Raw genomic sequence first — 16,303 nt, 5'->3', positions numbered from 1 at the left:
GACTCCTGGCTGACCGAGTTGACATCACCCAATATCCTTGGAGGGACTAAAACAGCTCTTTTCTGAAATCACGAGGCAAGCCAGACTCCTTGGAAGGTCCCACTGGCCTTTCTTTGATGAAAACAAATGAATCTCTCCCAGTCAGCTTCCCTGGAAGGACAGTGGGAACACTTCCCTGGATTTTCCACTGGGTGACCCAGTCCTGCATGGCCACTCTCTCCCTGGAAGAATCCGTATTAGAAGGCGCACCTTGCAGGAAGGAGTCAGCAGAGCTGGATGTCAAGTTCATGAGTCTGTATAATCAGAGTCCAGATATTGATGCAATTCCTCTCCTGGAAAACAGGACTGGTAGAATGTTTGTGCTGAAAGCATTCATTAGTAATAAAAATAGTAATAACAACCAGTATGTATTTAGCACTGACCACATGCCAGGCTCTGTCCTAAACAGTCTACGTAGTTTCACTCTTTCAATCCTCGTATCATTCCCCATGAGCACATTAACTTCTCGTCGTGTAAACCAATCGTATCCCCACTTTACAGAGGAGGACTGAGATTCAGAGAGGTTAACTACCTTGCCCAGGTTCCCACAGCCATAAGCTGGGCAGACAGGCTGAGAGGATGGGTTCGACAAGGTTCTATATAGCCTGGAGACCACCCAGAGCCCTGTGCACCACATAAAAGCGGGACTTCGGGGGTCCATTTCTAATTCTCTCGTTTCTGGCTAGGCTGCACAGAATCCTCCTTCATTGGGTAGTCTGTGAAAAATTATTTTATCTTCGGAGGTGGTGAAGTTTCTTACATGGGGGAAAATAGCTTGAGAAGTCCATTCCTCTGCCTCACTAAAGACCTCTGTATGGTCTGGCTTTGCGGGGCTGTGCTGGGATTTGATGGAGACTGACTTCTCCAAGGAGGCTGCTCTATTCTGCTCAGTGGTTCCTGGTTGGATAAAAACTGCTCCTCTATTTTCCCTTCCTCTGTGGTCCTACTGTGTGGCACTTGGCATGATGGTTGAAATCATCTATTCAAGAGCCAGGCCACCTTATAACAAATCCAACTTTTGCCACTTACTAGCTGTGTGACCTTGGGAAAATTCTGAGCCTCTTGTCTCGGTTTCCTCACCGTAACATGAGGATAAGAGTAGTACCTACTTCACAGAGTTGTTATGAGACATGAATGCATTACTACATGGCCAGTGCTGGAAGGATGCTTGGCGACAGATAAATTGGTTGATTGTTATTATTTATTCCATTGCAGAGCAACTGTCACTTTGATTGTTCTTTTCCCCCACTTGGCTGGAAGCTCCTGGAGAACAGAGCAGTGGCTCAATCTCAGGCCAGTGTCCTCATGCCTAGTAGACCAGGCCTGACCTTCATGTGCGATGAGTGAGAGACAGTGTGATCAGAGCCAGGGGCTGAAGGAAGGTTCGTGAGGAAGACACCTATGGCCAACTATTAAAGATCTTTCTTTGTTGGCCAGCAAGTACAGATGTCAGTGATGGCCAGGGGACCTGTAGGTCTGTTGCAGAGCAGGCTTAGAACCCAGATCTCCGGACGCCAGTCCTGGTCCCCAACCACAGCATCAACTTGTTTACAAGTTCCAGTAGCTGCTGCTCCTTGTTTCACAGCAAGACCACCCCCACCTGCCCAATCCCGCTCTGCCACGTTTGTTTGCTTAAAATAAAGGAAGACAAGTCTTTGGAAGCTCAACAAGGAGATGGCAATGGAAAACATAAGAGGACACAAAATATCCCTCAAAGGGGCTGAAATCGACCTGTTGTGCACAAAACTGAATAACTATGAATTGGGGCAAATGTGTCATTAGACAAAGGGAGGAAAGACGTTGAGTGAGAGAAAGCAGGATGCGAGAGAAGGCTGAAGCAGAGAGAGGGATGTGGGTAAGATGTTCTGGGCAGTTGCATCTTTGGTTGGAATAAGCTTTTATGTTCTCTCCACTTCTCGGGGTTTATCTTGGGGTTGGTCATCGAGATCAGACCTTAGAGCCTCTTAAACACACGCACCCACAGGAGTGCTCTTCCTGAAGCTTCTCTTGTCCTACCGTAATGCTTTCAGCCATGCTCCCCGTTCTGCACTGGCTAAGAGTTGGAGTCCCCAAGGATTTGGAGAACTCAGCCAGGCTTCCAGACATCTAGGTTGATCTCTAGACTTGTCGGCATTCTGGAAACTAATGATGGCCTTCCCAGCACTGGTGACCATCCTCACCCCCAGCCAAAGACTCCGGAGAATCCCTCCCAACTTCTACGCAAACGTTTACAATTTCAGAGAACTCTGCTAGAGATTTGGAATTCTGGGAATTTCCTTCAGTGCTTCAGGATTTCCAAGGGTTGCCCCCAACTCTAATGTACCAGAGATCCTCTTCAAAGTTGGACAGTCCTGGAGAACTACTACCCTATTTCATGGGGCCGGAGAAATTCCTCCAATTCCGGCATTCTGTAGAAAGCTTTCCTGTGGAATCTACTGTTCTCAGTTAAAACCACAGGATTTGAAGAGTCTTGATACATTACTGGGGTCCGATGGAATTCCTCCAGGGTTAGGGATTCTGGATAAGCTGCAGTTCTTGAGTAAGGATGCTGATTGGGAGATGGACGCATGGTTCATGTGATGGAGGTAGTGGGGACTAATCACCTTGAGTTCTGAATCTATCTCTGGGAAAGCAAGTAGGGATTTTGCTGAGCTGGACCCAGGAAACCGCAACATCGTGGGTGGCTCCAGTGGGAGAAGGAATCGTCCAAACAAGAATGAACCGGCAACAGCCAAGGTCCCCCTGGGTGTTCCCTGTCCATTCTTCCCAAGGCAGCCAAGGAAAGCTTTCATGCTCAGTGCCAGGGGCCTCCTCTGCCTGAGGCTAGAGACCTCCCAGCAAGCAGGGCCACATTAGAGTGAGAAAAGGGCTCTGGGGAACGGAGGAGCCCAGGCTCAAACCTGCCGAGCCACACAGGCTGATGTAACATCAAAAGCACCTAGAGTAGAAAAAAGTGGCTTTACGGCATTAGTCCGGCTTGCCCTCCTTCTACCCTTCAGGTCTCTGCAAAAATGTCACCTGCGTGAGACCTTTCCAAACCCCCCTATATAGAACTGCGCCTGCCCTGACAGATGGACCTCCCTGCTCTGTTTTGCTCCACGGCATTTATCACTATCTGACTTCCCATGTGTTTTGCCCAATTTCTTGTTTCTTGTCTGTGTTGAGGGTAAGGCTTCCTATGCTTTGTTCAGTGCTGGCCCAAAGTTGTTTCTCAATTAAATATTTGTTGAGCAAATTGTTTCGGAACCCAGATTGTCAATTCTGTCAAATTGTCACGTCGACTAAAAGCTGCTTTTGGCTAAATTACCCGCAACAGGCGAAGCCTCGTGCTAAAATCTTTCCAAATGTCAGTGGATTTAATCCTCATGACTGTCCCATGAGGGGCTACTATTCATGTATCTATTCTGCAGATGAGGTGACTCAGGCCAGTGCAGTTAAGTCACCTGCCCAGGATCACTCGTGGTAAGTGATGATGTTGAGACTTGAACTTGTGTTGTTCCGTCTACGGACTGAACCCGCCCACCCTGCCTGGCCCGGTGCCTGTGGTGTCTGGCTGTCACCCCACCACCCTGGGTTCTGCCTCCATGGACTCCAGCCTTCTACAAACACCTCTATTCACAGTCACAGGTCTTGCCTTTCAATCCGTGGCCACTGGGGGCTCCAGCCAGGGATGACCCTCACACACCCAGCTTCAGGGCCCAGCTCTGCAGAGAGGGGCTCAGGAGTCAGGGCCCTGGGAGTGGGGAAGCCTCCGAGAGTCCCAGGAGCCTGCCCCAGGTCACGCCGCACACTCAAGCGTAGCCTGGAGACACCTTGCTTTTATCTTTGGGTCCTTACTTACTTCCCCCGGGAAAATAGGGCATAATTAGGGAACATTCCCTGGGCTAGTTTCCACAGTGGTGGGTAAAAGAGTGTTGGGTCTTTTCTTGCTTGGTCTGGCGCTGGGGAGTGGGGTGGGGGCAGTCGGAGTTGATTTTCTCAGGCCAGGCCTGGGGGCAGGTCCAAGCACTGTTCCAGACGATGGATGCAACCCCTCCCCAGGCGCATCCCCAGGTGCCCTGATTCTCCCCAGCGGCTCCCTGGCTTGTCCTCCGGCCTCCGCCTGCCCCTTCCCCAGTGCTCCCCAAGCCCGTAGTGAGGGGTCCCCGCCTGGGGTCTTGCCTGAGCCCAGTGCCCAGCGCCCAGGTCTCAGGGGATACCCAGCCTGAGGCTGGCTCAGGTACCGCTGGTTGGGGCATCTCACCTCTCCCTGCACTGATCATTTCATTGGTCTTCCACCTCCAGCTCATCCTTACCAGTTAGTCCAACTGCCACAGTGGCCAGTGTGACCTAAATGCAGACCTAAGCTGGTGACTCCTTGAGACTCTTCTGTGGTTCCCTGCCATCCTCGGGACAAACCCCAACTCCCGATGTGGCAGACAAGGCCATGCACTTCGTGGTCCAGGCAACCTTTGGAACTCTGAGCCTTTGCCTCTGCAGCCCCTCCACCTGCCCTGGGCCAAATGCTGTTCACCCTCTGAAACTTAATCATGGCTCTCTTTGGCAAACCTTCCCTGACAATTTCTGATTGGGTGACCCTCTGTGCCTCCACTGCCCTGGGATTCCCCCATCAAAGCACATGTGTGAGGTTGTAAGTGTCTGTCTGTCTGTCCCCCACCAGACTGTGAGCTCCCCAGGCAAAGCCAGCTTGTCCCTTGTCTGTCTTCTTTGCCACCTTGATTTACAGTTGTTGCCAGTGGTGTCTGCTGAATGAATGAGTGAATGTATGAACAAACAAAGGAATGAGCCATGTGGGTCTCAGTTTCCCTAACTATAAAATGTGAGAGTTAGGTTAGCCTCGTGGCTCTTTCTGCATTGAGGTCCTCCCACGCGCACCCCCAGTTTCTCATGTCACATCTGGAGTTACCCCTGATTGCAGACCCACTGCATCCTATTGGGCACTGTGCTGGGAATCATGATATTCATAACCTCCTTGACCCTCATTTAGAGATCAACAGGACAGGAAGCCATGTCTAATGGACTGAAAACCAGAAAGTGGTCCAGGGAGGATGCAGGGCTTGCCCAGGGTCTCAGAACCGATCTGCGGCATCAGAATTCAGGCTTCATGATCCCTCCAGCACCAGGACACATGCAGCTGGGACAGAGAGTGTGAGCCCCTTGGTCCACCACCTGCCCCAGCTCAAGGCCAAATCAGTTTCCCCCAGGCCTCCTCCATGGAGATGCTCACCATTCAATTTCCCCGTGCCTGCCCAGCGGCATAGAGTAGTTGCTCAATGAAAACTTGTATAATACATGAAAGGAAATGGGAACCTGAAATATTCCTCATCAGAGGGCAAGGGGACACACACCTCTGCCAGGAGTTCTTGCCTTCTCTTCCTCAGAACCCCCCAACGCCCCCAGTCTCTCTGGGATTCCCTCAAGGGCAAGTCAGAGGACAGGACCAACCAGACTTAGAGGGGATGCCTCTCTTTATTCATTTATTTCACCACTGCTACCTGGTTTCTCCTGAATCCGGTCTCATTTCTCCTGGTCTAGGCTGGCACCCTCCCTTTGCTTCCCCAGACTGCCCCATCAGCCCCCACCCCCATGCCTCAGGAACTGCCTTCCGCCCAGCCCAGCTGCAAACTGGAGCAGCAGCTGCAATAACCCATTTAACAGATGGGGAGACTGAGGCCCAGGAGTGCAGAGCACAGCTCTAGGTCACGTGGTGGTCTCCTGGGTTCGCACTTTGCCCTCAGCAGGAAGGGAGGACCCGGCTGGGGCTTCCACTGCCTTCGCTGGGGGTGACTGGCTCCGGCCTGGGGCTTCAAGTGCCTTCACTGGGGGGTGGCTGGCTCCGGCCACGTCCAAGGGAGCTGCCGATTTGGTCTTTGAGGGCCTCCAGTCTCCGGGCCAGGTTTGGAACTGCAGCCCCACCTGAGGGACAACGGTGAGACCTGAGGCCAGCACTCCCTTGGACCCTGCCTCACCCAGGCCCATCAGGGTCCCAACATCCTCTGGGGAAACCTCAGGTGGTACCCACTCCCCTCCCCCTGCCATGTACCCCATGGGCTCCAGCATACATCTGGGAGTGCAGGTGGCCCTAGGAAGAGAATTCTAAGTTCCAGAAATAGAAAGATCTTAGAACTCTCACCTCTTAATATGCCCCCTATTTCAGAAATGGGAGGACTAAGGTTTGGAGAAGGTGGGTTCTGGCCCAAGATGACAGAAAACACTGGCAGCCCTTCCCCTGCTCCTTTCTTCACCTCTAAGCACTGGCGATGTGTTCAGGGGCCCCATGGGCAGGGGAGGTGCAGAGGGTACCACTTCCTCCTTGGTCAGCATTTCTGCCAGGACCTGGGTCTGAATCCAGTCGCTGTGACTCCTGGGCCAGGGTGGGTTGGGTGGTGGGAAGCGAGCCTTCGCGTTCCCGGGCCTCCTCCCCCACCCCCACCCCCCAGTGCCCCAGAGCTGGACCCACCTCTCTCTTGAGCACTTGGCAGAGCCAGGGCTACATGGGGGCACCCAGGGTGGGGGCCGGGCAGACAGGGGCATGTCAGCTGGGGCCTTAGAGCCAAACACCTGCAGGCAAGACCAGAGCCCAAACTGGGTGACCCCAGCCCTGCTTCTGTGCCCCACTTCCCTGGCGCCGACCATGTCGCCACCATCCCTGCCGTATCTGCCCCATGGGGCACTAAGAATGTCAGGTGGGCATAAAGGGGTGGGGTCATGGTCACTTTTTCTGTGGGCAGTGCGTGGCCCTTGTGATGTCCTCTCTGGAGACAAGGAACTCCATGAGGGCAGGAACCATGTCAGGTCTGTGAATCCTCAGTGCCCAGAACAGGGGCTGCCACGAAGCAAGGAGCTTAAGGAGGGTTATTGAATGAGGAAGTGAACACTCATTCACTAAGTAAATGCATCCATTAACTCATTCATTAAGTAAATGCATAAATGAGTAACATGTTAAGTGAATGAATGAGTACGCAAACAGCGGAGCACGTTCCCGAAAGAAGGTAGGATGAGGAGAAGGGGCAGGAGAGTAAGTAGCTGTTTTGAACCCTGGGCAGAGAGAACCCAAAGCCAGCCACTCCCCACTATGACCCAGCCCGGCACATCAGAGTCCCCGGAGTTCTGGAGCTTTCCAGACTGCAGACTCCCTAGATCCAGGTCTCCAGATTGCCAGTCTTCCCTCCCCCCACCTCGGCCTTTCCTACCTGGGGCAGGTGGAGCTCCCTCCGTGGGCAGGCCCAGAGGGCCAGTGGCGCTTGGCACAGGGGGCAGAGGTGGCAGCAGGGGCAGGGGCAGAGAGGCGGCAGGGCCTGCAAGAGGCTGAGTCAGGGGCTCTGTGACATTCCTGCTCCTCCCCTCTCCGGGCTGGGCAGAGACTCACGTGGCAGGGGGGAGGTGGCACCATCACACAGGGACACGGTGGGGCTGGGCCAGGGCCCGGCTGGTGAAGGTAGCAGGCAGAGAGGAGGCGCCTGGAAAGAACAGTGGGGTCTGTCTGTCTGCAGTCCTCAATGCTACCAGCAGGCTGGCACCAACGTCCTGCTTTTAACAAACACTCATGGAGTGCTTACTATATGCAGGAACTGTTCTCAATGCTTTACATATGAACTTATTCAATCTGATCTTTAAGACAACCCTGGAGGACCTCCCTGGTGGTGCAGGGGTTAAGAATCCACCTGCCAATGCAGGGGACACGGGTTCGATCCCTGGTCCGGGAAGATCCCACATGCCGTGGAGCAACTAAACCCGTGAGTCACAGAGACTAAGCCTGTGCTCTAGAGCCCGCGAGCCACAATACTGAGCCCACGTGCTACAACTACTGAAGCCCGTGTGCCTACAGCCCGTGCTCCGCAACAAGAGAAGCCACTGCAGTGAGAAGCCCGCGCACCGCAACAAAGAGTAGCCCCCGCTCAACACAACGAGGGAAAAACCGCACGCAGCAACAAAGACCCAACGCAGCCCAAAATAAATAAATAAATAAATAAATTTATAGGGCTTCCCTGGTGGCGCAGTGGTTGAGAGTCCACCTGCCGATGCAGGGGACACGGGTTCGTGCCCCGAAAAAAACATTTATAAAAAACCCCCCAAAAACCCTGGAAGGCAAGCACTATATCATTCCTATTTTACAGAAGAGGAAACCCAGGCAGTGAGAGGCTAAATGACTCACCCAAGGCCACAAAGCTGGTGGCAGAGCTGGAATCAGAACCCAGGGGGTCTGGATCCAGAGATCAGACCTAGCCGTTTCACTGAGCCACCCCTTTCCCACCTGCCCTCCATCCAAAGGCTTGTCTCCGGCCGCGCTCACCTCTCCAGCTCGTGGACCTGCTGAGCTAGGATGCGCTGCTCATCTTGGGCCAGGTCCCGGCTGCTCTGCAGCTGCCTCTTCTCTTTCCTAGGAAGAGCAGGCCCCGGGACCATGACAGGAGGCAGGGCTGGCGGGGGTATCAGTCAGCCTCTCTTCACTGCAGCACAGTAGGAGCCCCAGGAGGCAGGTGGGGACAGAAGGGGAGCCAGGGACCAGGGAAAGGAGGAAGCCCAGCAGTGAGGGGCGGGGCACGGGGGGGGGCAGGGCCCTACCTGAGCCTCTCGTTCTCCAGCATGAACTCCTGCAGCATCCCGTAGAGGTTCCGCTGAGCCCAGGACACCCGGGCCGCAGTGAGTCCAGAGGCTGCAGGGAAGAGGGAGGTAGCTGGAGCCCCAGGAGCCCCAGACCCTATCCTCATCTCACTCCACCCCCAGGGAGCTCATACCTTTGGGGTCCATTTGGCCCAGTTGGGACCGCAGGCGATGGTTCTCCTCCTGGAGCTGCAATAGCTCAGTCTCCAAATGCTGGGGTGGCTTTGCCACAGGGGACTGCAGAGAAACAGACCCGGAGTTGCTGCTTGTGGTTGTAAACATTTCACACTGCACAAGGGCTCTGGGGTTGCAGACTGAGTGGAGCTTAAAATCCAGCCCATGCCCCACTCGTCAGCCTTGAATCCTGGCCCAAGGCTGCGTCCATCTGGAGGCGGCACCTTGTCCTAACAGCACGGAAGCGCCTGGAGGGCCCGCTCGAAGCTACACCCCACTCCCTGTCCAGCCCCAGACTCAGCTCTGTTCAAACCTTGGCCCGGATTCTGACCCCAAATAAGACCCCACGTCAGACTCCAACTTAACTCAGACTTATCATGATACCAGCTCGGATGTTGGCGAGACCCTGAATCATGTTCCTAATCAGACTCCCACCCTAGACCCTCCATAACCCTGACTGTGACCCGCACCCGCCCCCCCCAACCATAACCCCATCATCAAGATTCCGACTCTAATCCCAACCCTGACTCAGTCCCAGACTTCAACGGGACACCAACTCAGTCCCCAGCTATTGCCTGATCCCCCACCCTCTGCCCTGCCCAGCCCTCTGCCTGGGTCTCTCCACTCACCTTGGGGGCCTGGGGCCGAGTGGTGATCCGCTGAGCTCGGCTTGCATATCGCAGGGTGCTGAGGGTTTCGGGAAGGCACTGGGCTGAGGGGGACACGCAGGCCACCTGGGGAGGACTGCCTCTGAGTGTTCCTCTCTGGGAGCCCTCCCTCAGGACCCAGCCCTCCCCGCCAGTCCCCCTTAGGTACCATGAGGGTCACCCCATGCCCCCCCAGCGAGTCCGCCAGCAGCTTGGTGAGCTTGCTGTCCCGGAAGGGGATGTGGTTCTGCTTCCGCTGTGGGTCCAGCAGCAGGGAGATGCAGTGACCTGGGTGGGGAAGGCAAGGTTACCCTTCATGTCCAAGGCCACCCAGCGGGTACTCTGCAGAGCCAGGATCTCCACCCAGGCTTGTAGGTCTCTAAGATATCTCTTTCCACGTGATCTCATTACCCGTTCAGACTGGCTTCTGCCACCAGACGGGGCTCCATCCCTGATCCCCAGGGCCCACTGAAGGGCCTGGCACCTGGCAGGGGCTCAGGAAATGTCTGACAAATAAATCAAATGAAGAGGCATTCCCTATGCGTCTCCCCATGCATGCACAGAGGAAGGCCAAGGCCCCAGCTGTTAAGGGCCTCAAGGCCCAATGACCTGGGGGATGGGGAAGAGGGAAGACATGTTAGTGCCCTTCCCCTCACTGGGCCTCAGTCTTCCCAAATGCAACAAGGGACAGGTTGAATGTCTGAGGGCTCACACTCTGCACTTGAGTGTTTCTACCTCCTCAGTTAGAATGTAACTGTATCCTCAGTATTTATAGATCTATAAACAAAGTTCTAAGAGGGAAAAAGCATGAGACAACAGCCAGCCGAGGCCGGAGGGAGGCCTGTGGCTTCTGAATCACAGCTCTTTAACTCTCCTCCATGCCCTACAACTCCTCTGGTTTCCCTCACTGCGGACAGCTATGGGTAAGGCACAGAGGAGGGATTCAGGAAGTCAGTCCAGCTGGCCCCACATCTCACCCAGGGCCAGCAGGCTGCGGTTGATGCTGTTGGCCTCAGTCATCAGCTCCCTACGGGATCCTGTGGCCGCCACCTTCTCACTGCCAGCCAGGTCTACAAAGCACAGCTTCCCCCCGGCAGGGGGCTCCCCGGGATCCACAGGAGGCATCTGCTGGGGTTGGGGGAGCAGGGCTTGATGGGGACGTGGTCGGGGCTGTCCCCATCAAAGCCACAAGGCCAAGGGTTTTCACCATTACCTCCTGTGAATGCCCAAGTTGTTTTATACAGCCAGAGGCAGACCCTTGCTGGGTGGCCCTGGGCCAGCTCTTTCCCCAAGCTGGGGCACTCACAGTTTGGTGGCTGATGTATAGTGTGAGCAGGGCATGGCTTCGGCTGGAGGCCTGGTTCATGGTGTGAGCTGAGCTCCTTCTACGGCTAAGACCTAGAGGGGAAAAACATATGGAGCTGGACGTGGTAGGAAGAGCAAGTGGTCACCAACAAAGAAAAAGGAGAAAAGGCATCCTGGTAGAGGGCCCAACCAGTGCAAAGGCACAGAGGCAGGAGAGTAGAATGATGGCTGCTGGGTCGGGCTCTAGCACAGATCAGTGAAAGGGGGCTGGAGAGAACTGAGTGGAAGAATGTCAGTCCGATTCACATTTTATCAACATCTCTCCCACTGCTGTGTGGACGGAGAGAAACTCAGACAAAGAGGTCAGCTGGGAGGCACGGCACAATGCTCGGCCCGAGCCCAGGGTCTCAGTGTCCCTGATGCCGGCCACAGTAGGTGCTCAATAAAAATCTGATGAATGGATGGATGAGAGTGGAACTGAAGGGCCTTTAGGCTAGGCTAGGAGGTATGGCCTTTAGTCTCATGGCACTGGAAAGGTCTGGAAGGGAAGCGGGATGTGGTTTGCTACATGGAGAAGCATGGACTGAAAGGAGGAGACCCTTCCAGGGGGGAAAAATGAGGCCTGACTGAGGCAGAAGCCTAGGGCTGGAGAGGAGGGTGGGAAGAGTCTGGAAGGCAAAATCAGGAGGCCTGGGGGGTAGGGGTGAGGGACATTCTTGGGCTGTATCTGAATTGTTGGCTTGCTGGCTCTTTTCTCCCCCAAGGGTCATCTCTGAACCCACAGCTCCAGGCTGGGGCCCCGAGGGCATCTCTCGTACCCCAAAGCTCCCCTGAAAAAGCACGCACCCATTTGCAGAAGTTCCATCAGGGCCCCCAGACTCCCAAACTCCACCACCCGCAGATGCTCCACGTAGAAGCCCCGCGTCTTGTTCCAGCGAACAGGGAGGGGCCGGGGAGCCCCTAGGCTCAGCAAGTCTCGGACCTGAGAGAGGAGGGTGGAGGGTGAGGGAGGGGCCTCTCTGAGTTCTTGCTTCATCCACCCCGAGACCTCATGGTCGACAGTCCCCCATCTATTCTGCCCCTTGACCCAGCCTCCTTGGAAAGAAATGCCTCCTTTTCCTTGTGGGCAGTCTTTCTAGCCTTCTCAGTCCCCCACCTGCTCATTGTAGATCTCCAGATAGGAGGCATGGAGAGTGACAGGGGCACCGAGGTGCTGCACGCGGTCCAACAGCCAGGCGAAGGTCCTCTGCGTGATGCCGGCCAGGCTGGGGGGTACGGGCACGCCCTCCCCCTGGGGGAAGAAACAGCTGGGGCTGGCTTACCACCACCGCCGCAGTTATAATTACCCTTTGTAGAGCACTGTGCCCAATTCCCATACAACATCACATTTAATTCTCAGTCAGTACTATCACTTCCATTTTACAGATGAAGAAACTGAGAGCTAGTAAATAAAGGGGACACAATTTGAACCCAGGTGCTCTAGACTGGCCAAGTCCCTTCACCTCCCTGATCCTCAGTTTCCTTGTCTGCAAATAAATGGGGCTGGGCCCCATCGTCCACGTCGCTCCCCTCTGGGAGTCTGCGCTGCCTGCGGCTCCCCAGGGCTTCTCGCCCACCGACCCCTGACCCCTGCGGGCTCCGAATGCGATCGGCCCACCTGGGGAGGAGGTCCGGTCAGGGTGTAGGTCTTCCCAGAGCCGGTCTGGCCGAAGGCGAAGACGGTGCAGGAGAAGCTGCGGGCCGCAGGGGTGTGGCTGTACCCAGGGAGGGGTGGGGGGCGGGGGGCGGGGCCGTGTGGGGGCGGGGCGTCACCAGGCCTCACTCACCCACGCAGCGCCAGGTCGCCCAGGCGCCGCACGCCGCAGGCCCGGAACACGTCATCTTGCGTGCGCGCCCCGTCCAGCACTGCGCCGAAGCGGAACGCCACGTCGGGGCCCCCGCCTGGGGGGCTCACCTGGGAGAGGGGGCCGTGGAGAAGGGGGCGGGGCACTCTGGGGAGGGCGGGGCTCACCTGGGGGAGTGCGGGGCCTGGGGGAAATTGGCCTGGAGGGACCTGGCATCTTCCCGGTAGGTGTTTTTGGGGGAGTGCGTGGGAGGTCCTCACCTGCAGAGTCCGGGTCCCTGAGCAGTGCAGCACGCTCTGCTCCCCTCGACGCAGCTCTGCCGCGCTCATGGGACGCACCCTGTGGTCCGAAGAGGCAGGGAGGGGGTGGATGGTCCATCCTGAAATCTCCGTCAGTGCCTTCCTCGCTTGGACCCCTCCTAGCCAACCTATACCCACCTGAGCACCACCTGGATGGGCGTTTCTGGCCCCTCTGGTCCCTGCTCCAGGTTCCGCGCGGGGTCCCTGTGGCAGCAACGCGAGTTAACCATCCCTGCGCCAGCGGCTCCTTGAACCTCCCTAAATCTGTACTTACCCGTCGGGGGACCCGCGTTCCTCCATGTTCTGCTTTGCACACGGGTTAGCTCCGCCCGAGTCTCGTTCTTTTCCCTCCCCAGTACCCTCCCCCTTCACCACACTGGGACTGGCTATACACACCTTACATCCTCCACCCTCATCCCCCCCTTCCCAGGCAGCCATCCATCCGGAAAGGCTGGGCCTACCCAGGGCTAGCTAGTTAAAGATTTACCCACAGCCACCTCTGTGGCGGAGAGAGTCTGTAGCTAGGGGACTCTGGAGTCTGAGGATCACTTGCCCTTGGCCAGTCCCATCAGGAGGGACCACCCAGACCAGCCTCCTCTGTGCACAGATGGGGAAACTGAGGCCGGGATGGGAAGGACTCAGCCAGGGCCACACAGCAAGTCTGGGCAGAGCATGGACCAGGCTCTTCCTATTTTCTCTGCCTACTCCTCCAGTTTTGTAATCTTCCTCCCCACCTTACCCCTCCCCAGCAGTTTCCTCTAGCTCAGAGCCCCAGGAGGGGAAAGGGGTCTAGAGGGGTGGGAGGGGCCCAGGTCTCAGTACCAGGAAGATGTGGCTGGACTGAATTCCTTGAGCTGAGCTGACAACAGGCTCTGAAGCATCTGGTTAAACTTTGGGCCACCTGCCTCTCCAATGCCAGAGCTGATCCAAGGCCAGGGAGGCTGTTTAACTCTCTCCTGGCCTGGCTGATGAGAGCAGCAGAGACGTCTGTGAACATGCTGGGCCGGGGCAATCACCCATTCAGTGCCATTCTTCATGCAGGGCACCGGGTGGAGGAATCACATGCAGATCCTGCCCCTTCCAAGCTCATAGTCGTGCTACGGAGACAGGTAAGTGCAATCTGATGTGCAGGGGTTTGGAGGAGGGGGTGGGATTCAGAGGCCTGTAGGAGCAGGGAGGTGAGAGTGGTGGGTGAGGGTGTTCCAGGCAGAGGGAGCATATCCTGCAGGAAGGCCAGGATGGGGTGGGGAGATGTGTGCGGCATTGAGAGCTGGTTTGAGGCTGGACTCAGCTCACTGAAAGGCACATCAAAGAATCTGGACGCATTCCTCAGAGAATCAGGAAGCCCATGAAGGGTTACCAACAGGGAAGTGACACCATCAGTAGGTATCGATTGTTATAATTATTGCCATTCTGGCTATCTCTGCACGTTCTCTGAATATTTCTGTAAATTCCTCTTCCTTCAAAGAAACATTAGAATGAAAGCTCTAATAATCACCCCCTCTTGACGAAACACGCTCTATACCACCACAAATGACAGCCAACTATCAGAGCCACCCAAGTAGCAAATGATTTATCTTGGGTGGCAGTGAGTTCCCCATGCACTGGAGGCATGCAAGCAAGAGCCCAGTTGACCTTTTGGGGTTTTTTTTTGTTTTTTGTTTGTTTGTTTGTTTGTTTTGACCTTTTGGTTTTATAGGGCCTTCTAGCTAGATCTGCAGGGAGAATTAGGTAGAGCAACGAGCCACTGCCTCCAGCTCTGCCACTAACAAACCGCAGAGCCCTGGGCAAGTCATTTCCCCTTTTAGCCTGTTTCCTTCCTACGAAAAGAGATTAATGATCCTGCCCTTATTTTATATAGTTCTGTGATTTCAGTGAAACTATAATTGAAAATGATTCATATATTGCAAAGAATTATTTAAAAGCAAAAATAAAAATCCCTAGATGATCTCCAAGAGTCTTTTCAACTCTGAAGTTCCTTAATCTATTATATTTTTTGAATCCTTGAGGTGGATAGGACAAGAATTACCATTCCTGTTTTTCAAACGAAAACAGAATAAAACATAACAGGAACATAGAGATAGGCAGGGGAAGTTGTCTAAGGAGAAAATAGCTGTAAGTGGCCCAACTGAGAGAGTTTAAATCCAAAACCAGGAACTCTAAGTTCTTTGCTGTCTGCTGTGGCAGGTTGCCTTTTTTTCATGTCGTAAACCCAGTAAGTGAACAAGGGTTAAGGTCTATGAGTCACTCATCTTAGTGTGCATTGGTTTGATCAGATTGCTGTTCCTCCTCAAACTGGAGTGAGGGGAGCCACACCGAAGGGATTTTGAGAAAAGTGCAGAGACAAGGGACATGTGCACCTGGGGTGTGACGAGCTGTTTGGTCAGGACTTATACACCAGGCTCCCAACCTGGATCCGAATGTGGCCGTCACTGGATGTCTACAAGCAGGAGCAGAGTTCTGGTTCTGGTCTCTAACGGTGAATGTGAACATCTGCCACCCTCATGTGGAGCATTCATGCAGCAGATTTTCATTAAGCCTCCTCTCTATGCCAGGCTTCCAGGCATTTGAGATACTCTAGGGAACAAAACAGACAACGCTAAGTGTTTGTGGGGTTGCGGAGCACCAGGAACTTACACATGACAAGTGTAAATACGACCATTGTTTGGAAAACTGTTTGGCAACATCTACTAAGGCTAAACATATACCTGTCCTATGACCCAGCAATTCCACTCCTAGGTCTGTGCCCAATAGAAATGAGTGCATACTTCCACCTAAAGACATATACAAAGACATTCTGTGTAGCTTTATAGTCATTTTAACCACCACCTCCGTCACCGCTACCACTATTTCTACCTCTGTCTTTGTCATCATGACTGCCACCATCACCCCATCACCAATACCTACCAGCAGTGTGCATCAGCACTGCCAATAACCAGCAGTGCCCATAATCATTAGTCACTGCAACCACCGTCTCCACCACCATCATCATTGTTACCATTGTATGTAGTCTGTGTTTATTCACTTGAGAAAATTCAAGATGCAGTACCTGGGCCCCAAGCCTCTCATTGACCCTGATGCTGCCTGTTCCCACAGCTGGGACTGAGTCCCTCTGTGTCCACCTCCCCTCATCACCCTGTTTTGAGCTTGTCCTCCACTTCCAGACCGCCCCTTTTCCTAGGGAGCAGTGGGACTCCTGTGGTTGAGGGAGGGATAGAGAGAAGGCATGTACAGAAGCTCAGCACATCTTAGAAGCTGGCTGGACCCTGCAGGGGTGCATCGCCAGGCCTCGCTAGAGGGCAGCAGAGCATCATGCCAACACGGCCCCAGGGTTCATCACAAAGGAGGCTTTGTCAACGCTCTTTCTATACGTTTTCTCCTGAGCTTGTGC

At 54.6% G+C, this 16,303-nt stretch overlaps 1 protein-coding gene across 1 annotated transcript; it reads right to left on the bottom strand.

The window, feature by feature from the left end:
- Positions 1-5,755: 5,755 nt before the first annotated feature.
- KIF12 (kinesin family member 12) lies at positions 5,756-13,227 on the bottom strand. Its single transcript, XM_060153330.1, has 18 exons — positions 13,187-13,227; positions 13,051-13,116; positions 12,596-12,952; positions 12,427-12,502; positions 11,926-12,060; positions 11,616-11,751; positions 10,771-10,862; positions 10,442-10,592; positions 9,634-9,752; positions 9,447-9,551; positions 8,778-8,880; positions 8,605-8,695; positions 8,333-8,419; positions 7,409-7,499; positions 7,233-7,337; positions 6,500-6,600; positions 6,285-6,403; positions 5,756-5,955 (listed from the first exon to the last, which is right to left on the bottom strand). The coding sequence occupies exons 1-18, from the start codon at positions 13,210-13,212 to the stop codon at positions 5,846-5,848; spliced, it is 2,070 nt and encodes a 689-aa protein (XP_060009313.1). The 5' UTR covers positions 13,213-13,227; the 3' UTR covers positions 5,756-5,845.
- Between the last annotated feature and the right edge of the window lie 3,076 nt (positions 13,228-16,303).

The sequence above is a fragment of the Lagenorhynchus albirostris genome, chromosome 7 (assembly GCF_949774975.1).
Source record: "Lagenorhynchus albirostris chromosome 7, mLagAlb1.1, whole genome shotgun sequence".
NCBI classification, from domain to species: domain Eukaryota; kingdom Metazoa; phylum Chordata; class Mammalia; order Artiodactyla; family Delphinidae; genus Lagenorhynchus; species Lagenorhynchus albirostris.
This window is presented reverse-complemented; position numbering and strand designations above follow the sequence as displayed.

Bases quoted from the DNA above. Each gene is read 5' to 3' on its own strand.
- KIF12 (XM_060153330.1), bottom strand. From the start codon at position 13,212: ATGGAGGAACGCGGGTCCCCCGACGG. The intron at 7,338-7,408 runs GTGAGTCTCTGC...AGCCTCTTGCAG, and splicing joins TGCCACCTCCCCCCTGCCAC to GCCCTGCCGCCTCTCTGCCC. The intron at 6,404-6,499 runs GTGGGTCCAGCT...ACCCTGGCCCAG, and splicing joins GCCAAGTGCTCAAGAGAGAG to GAGTCACAGCGACTGGATTC.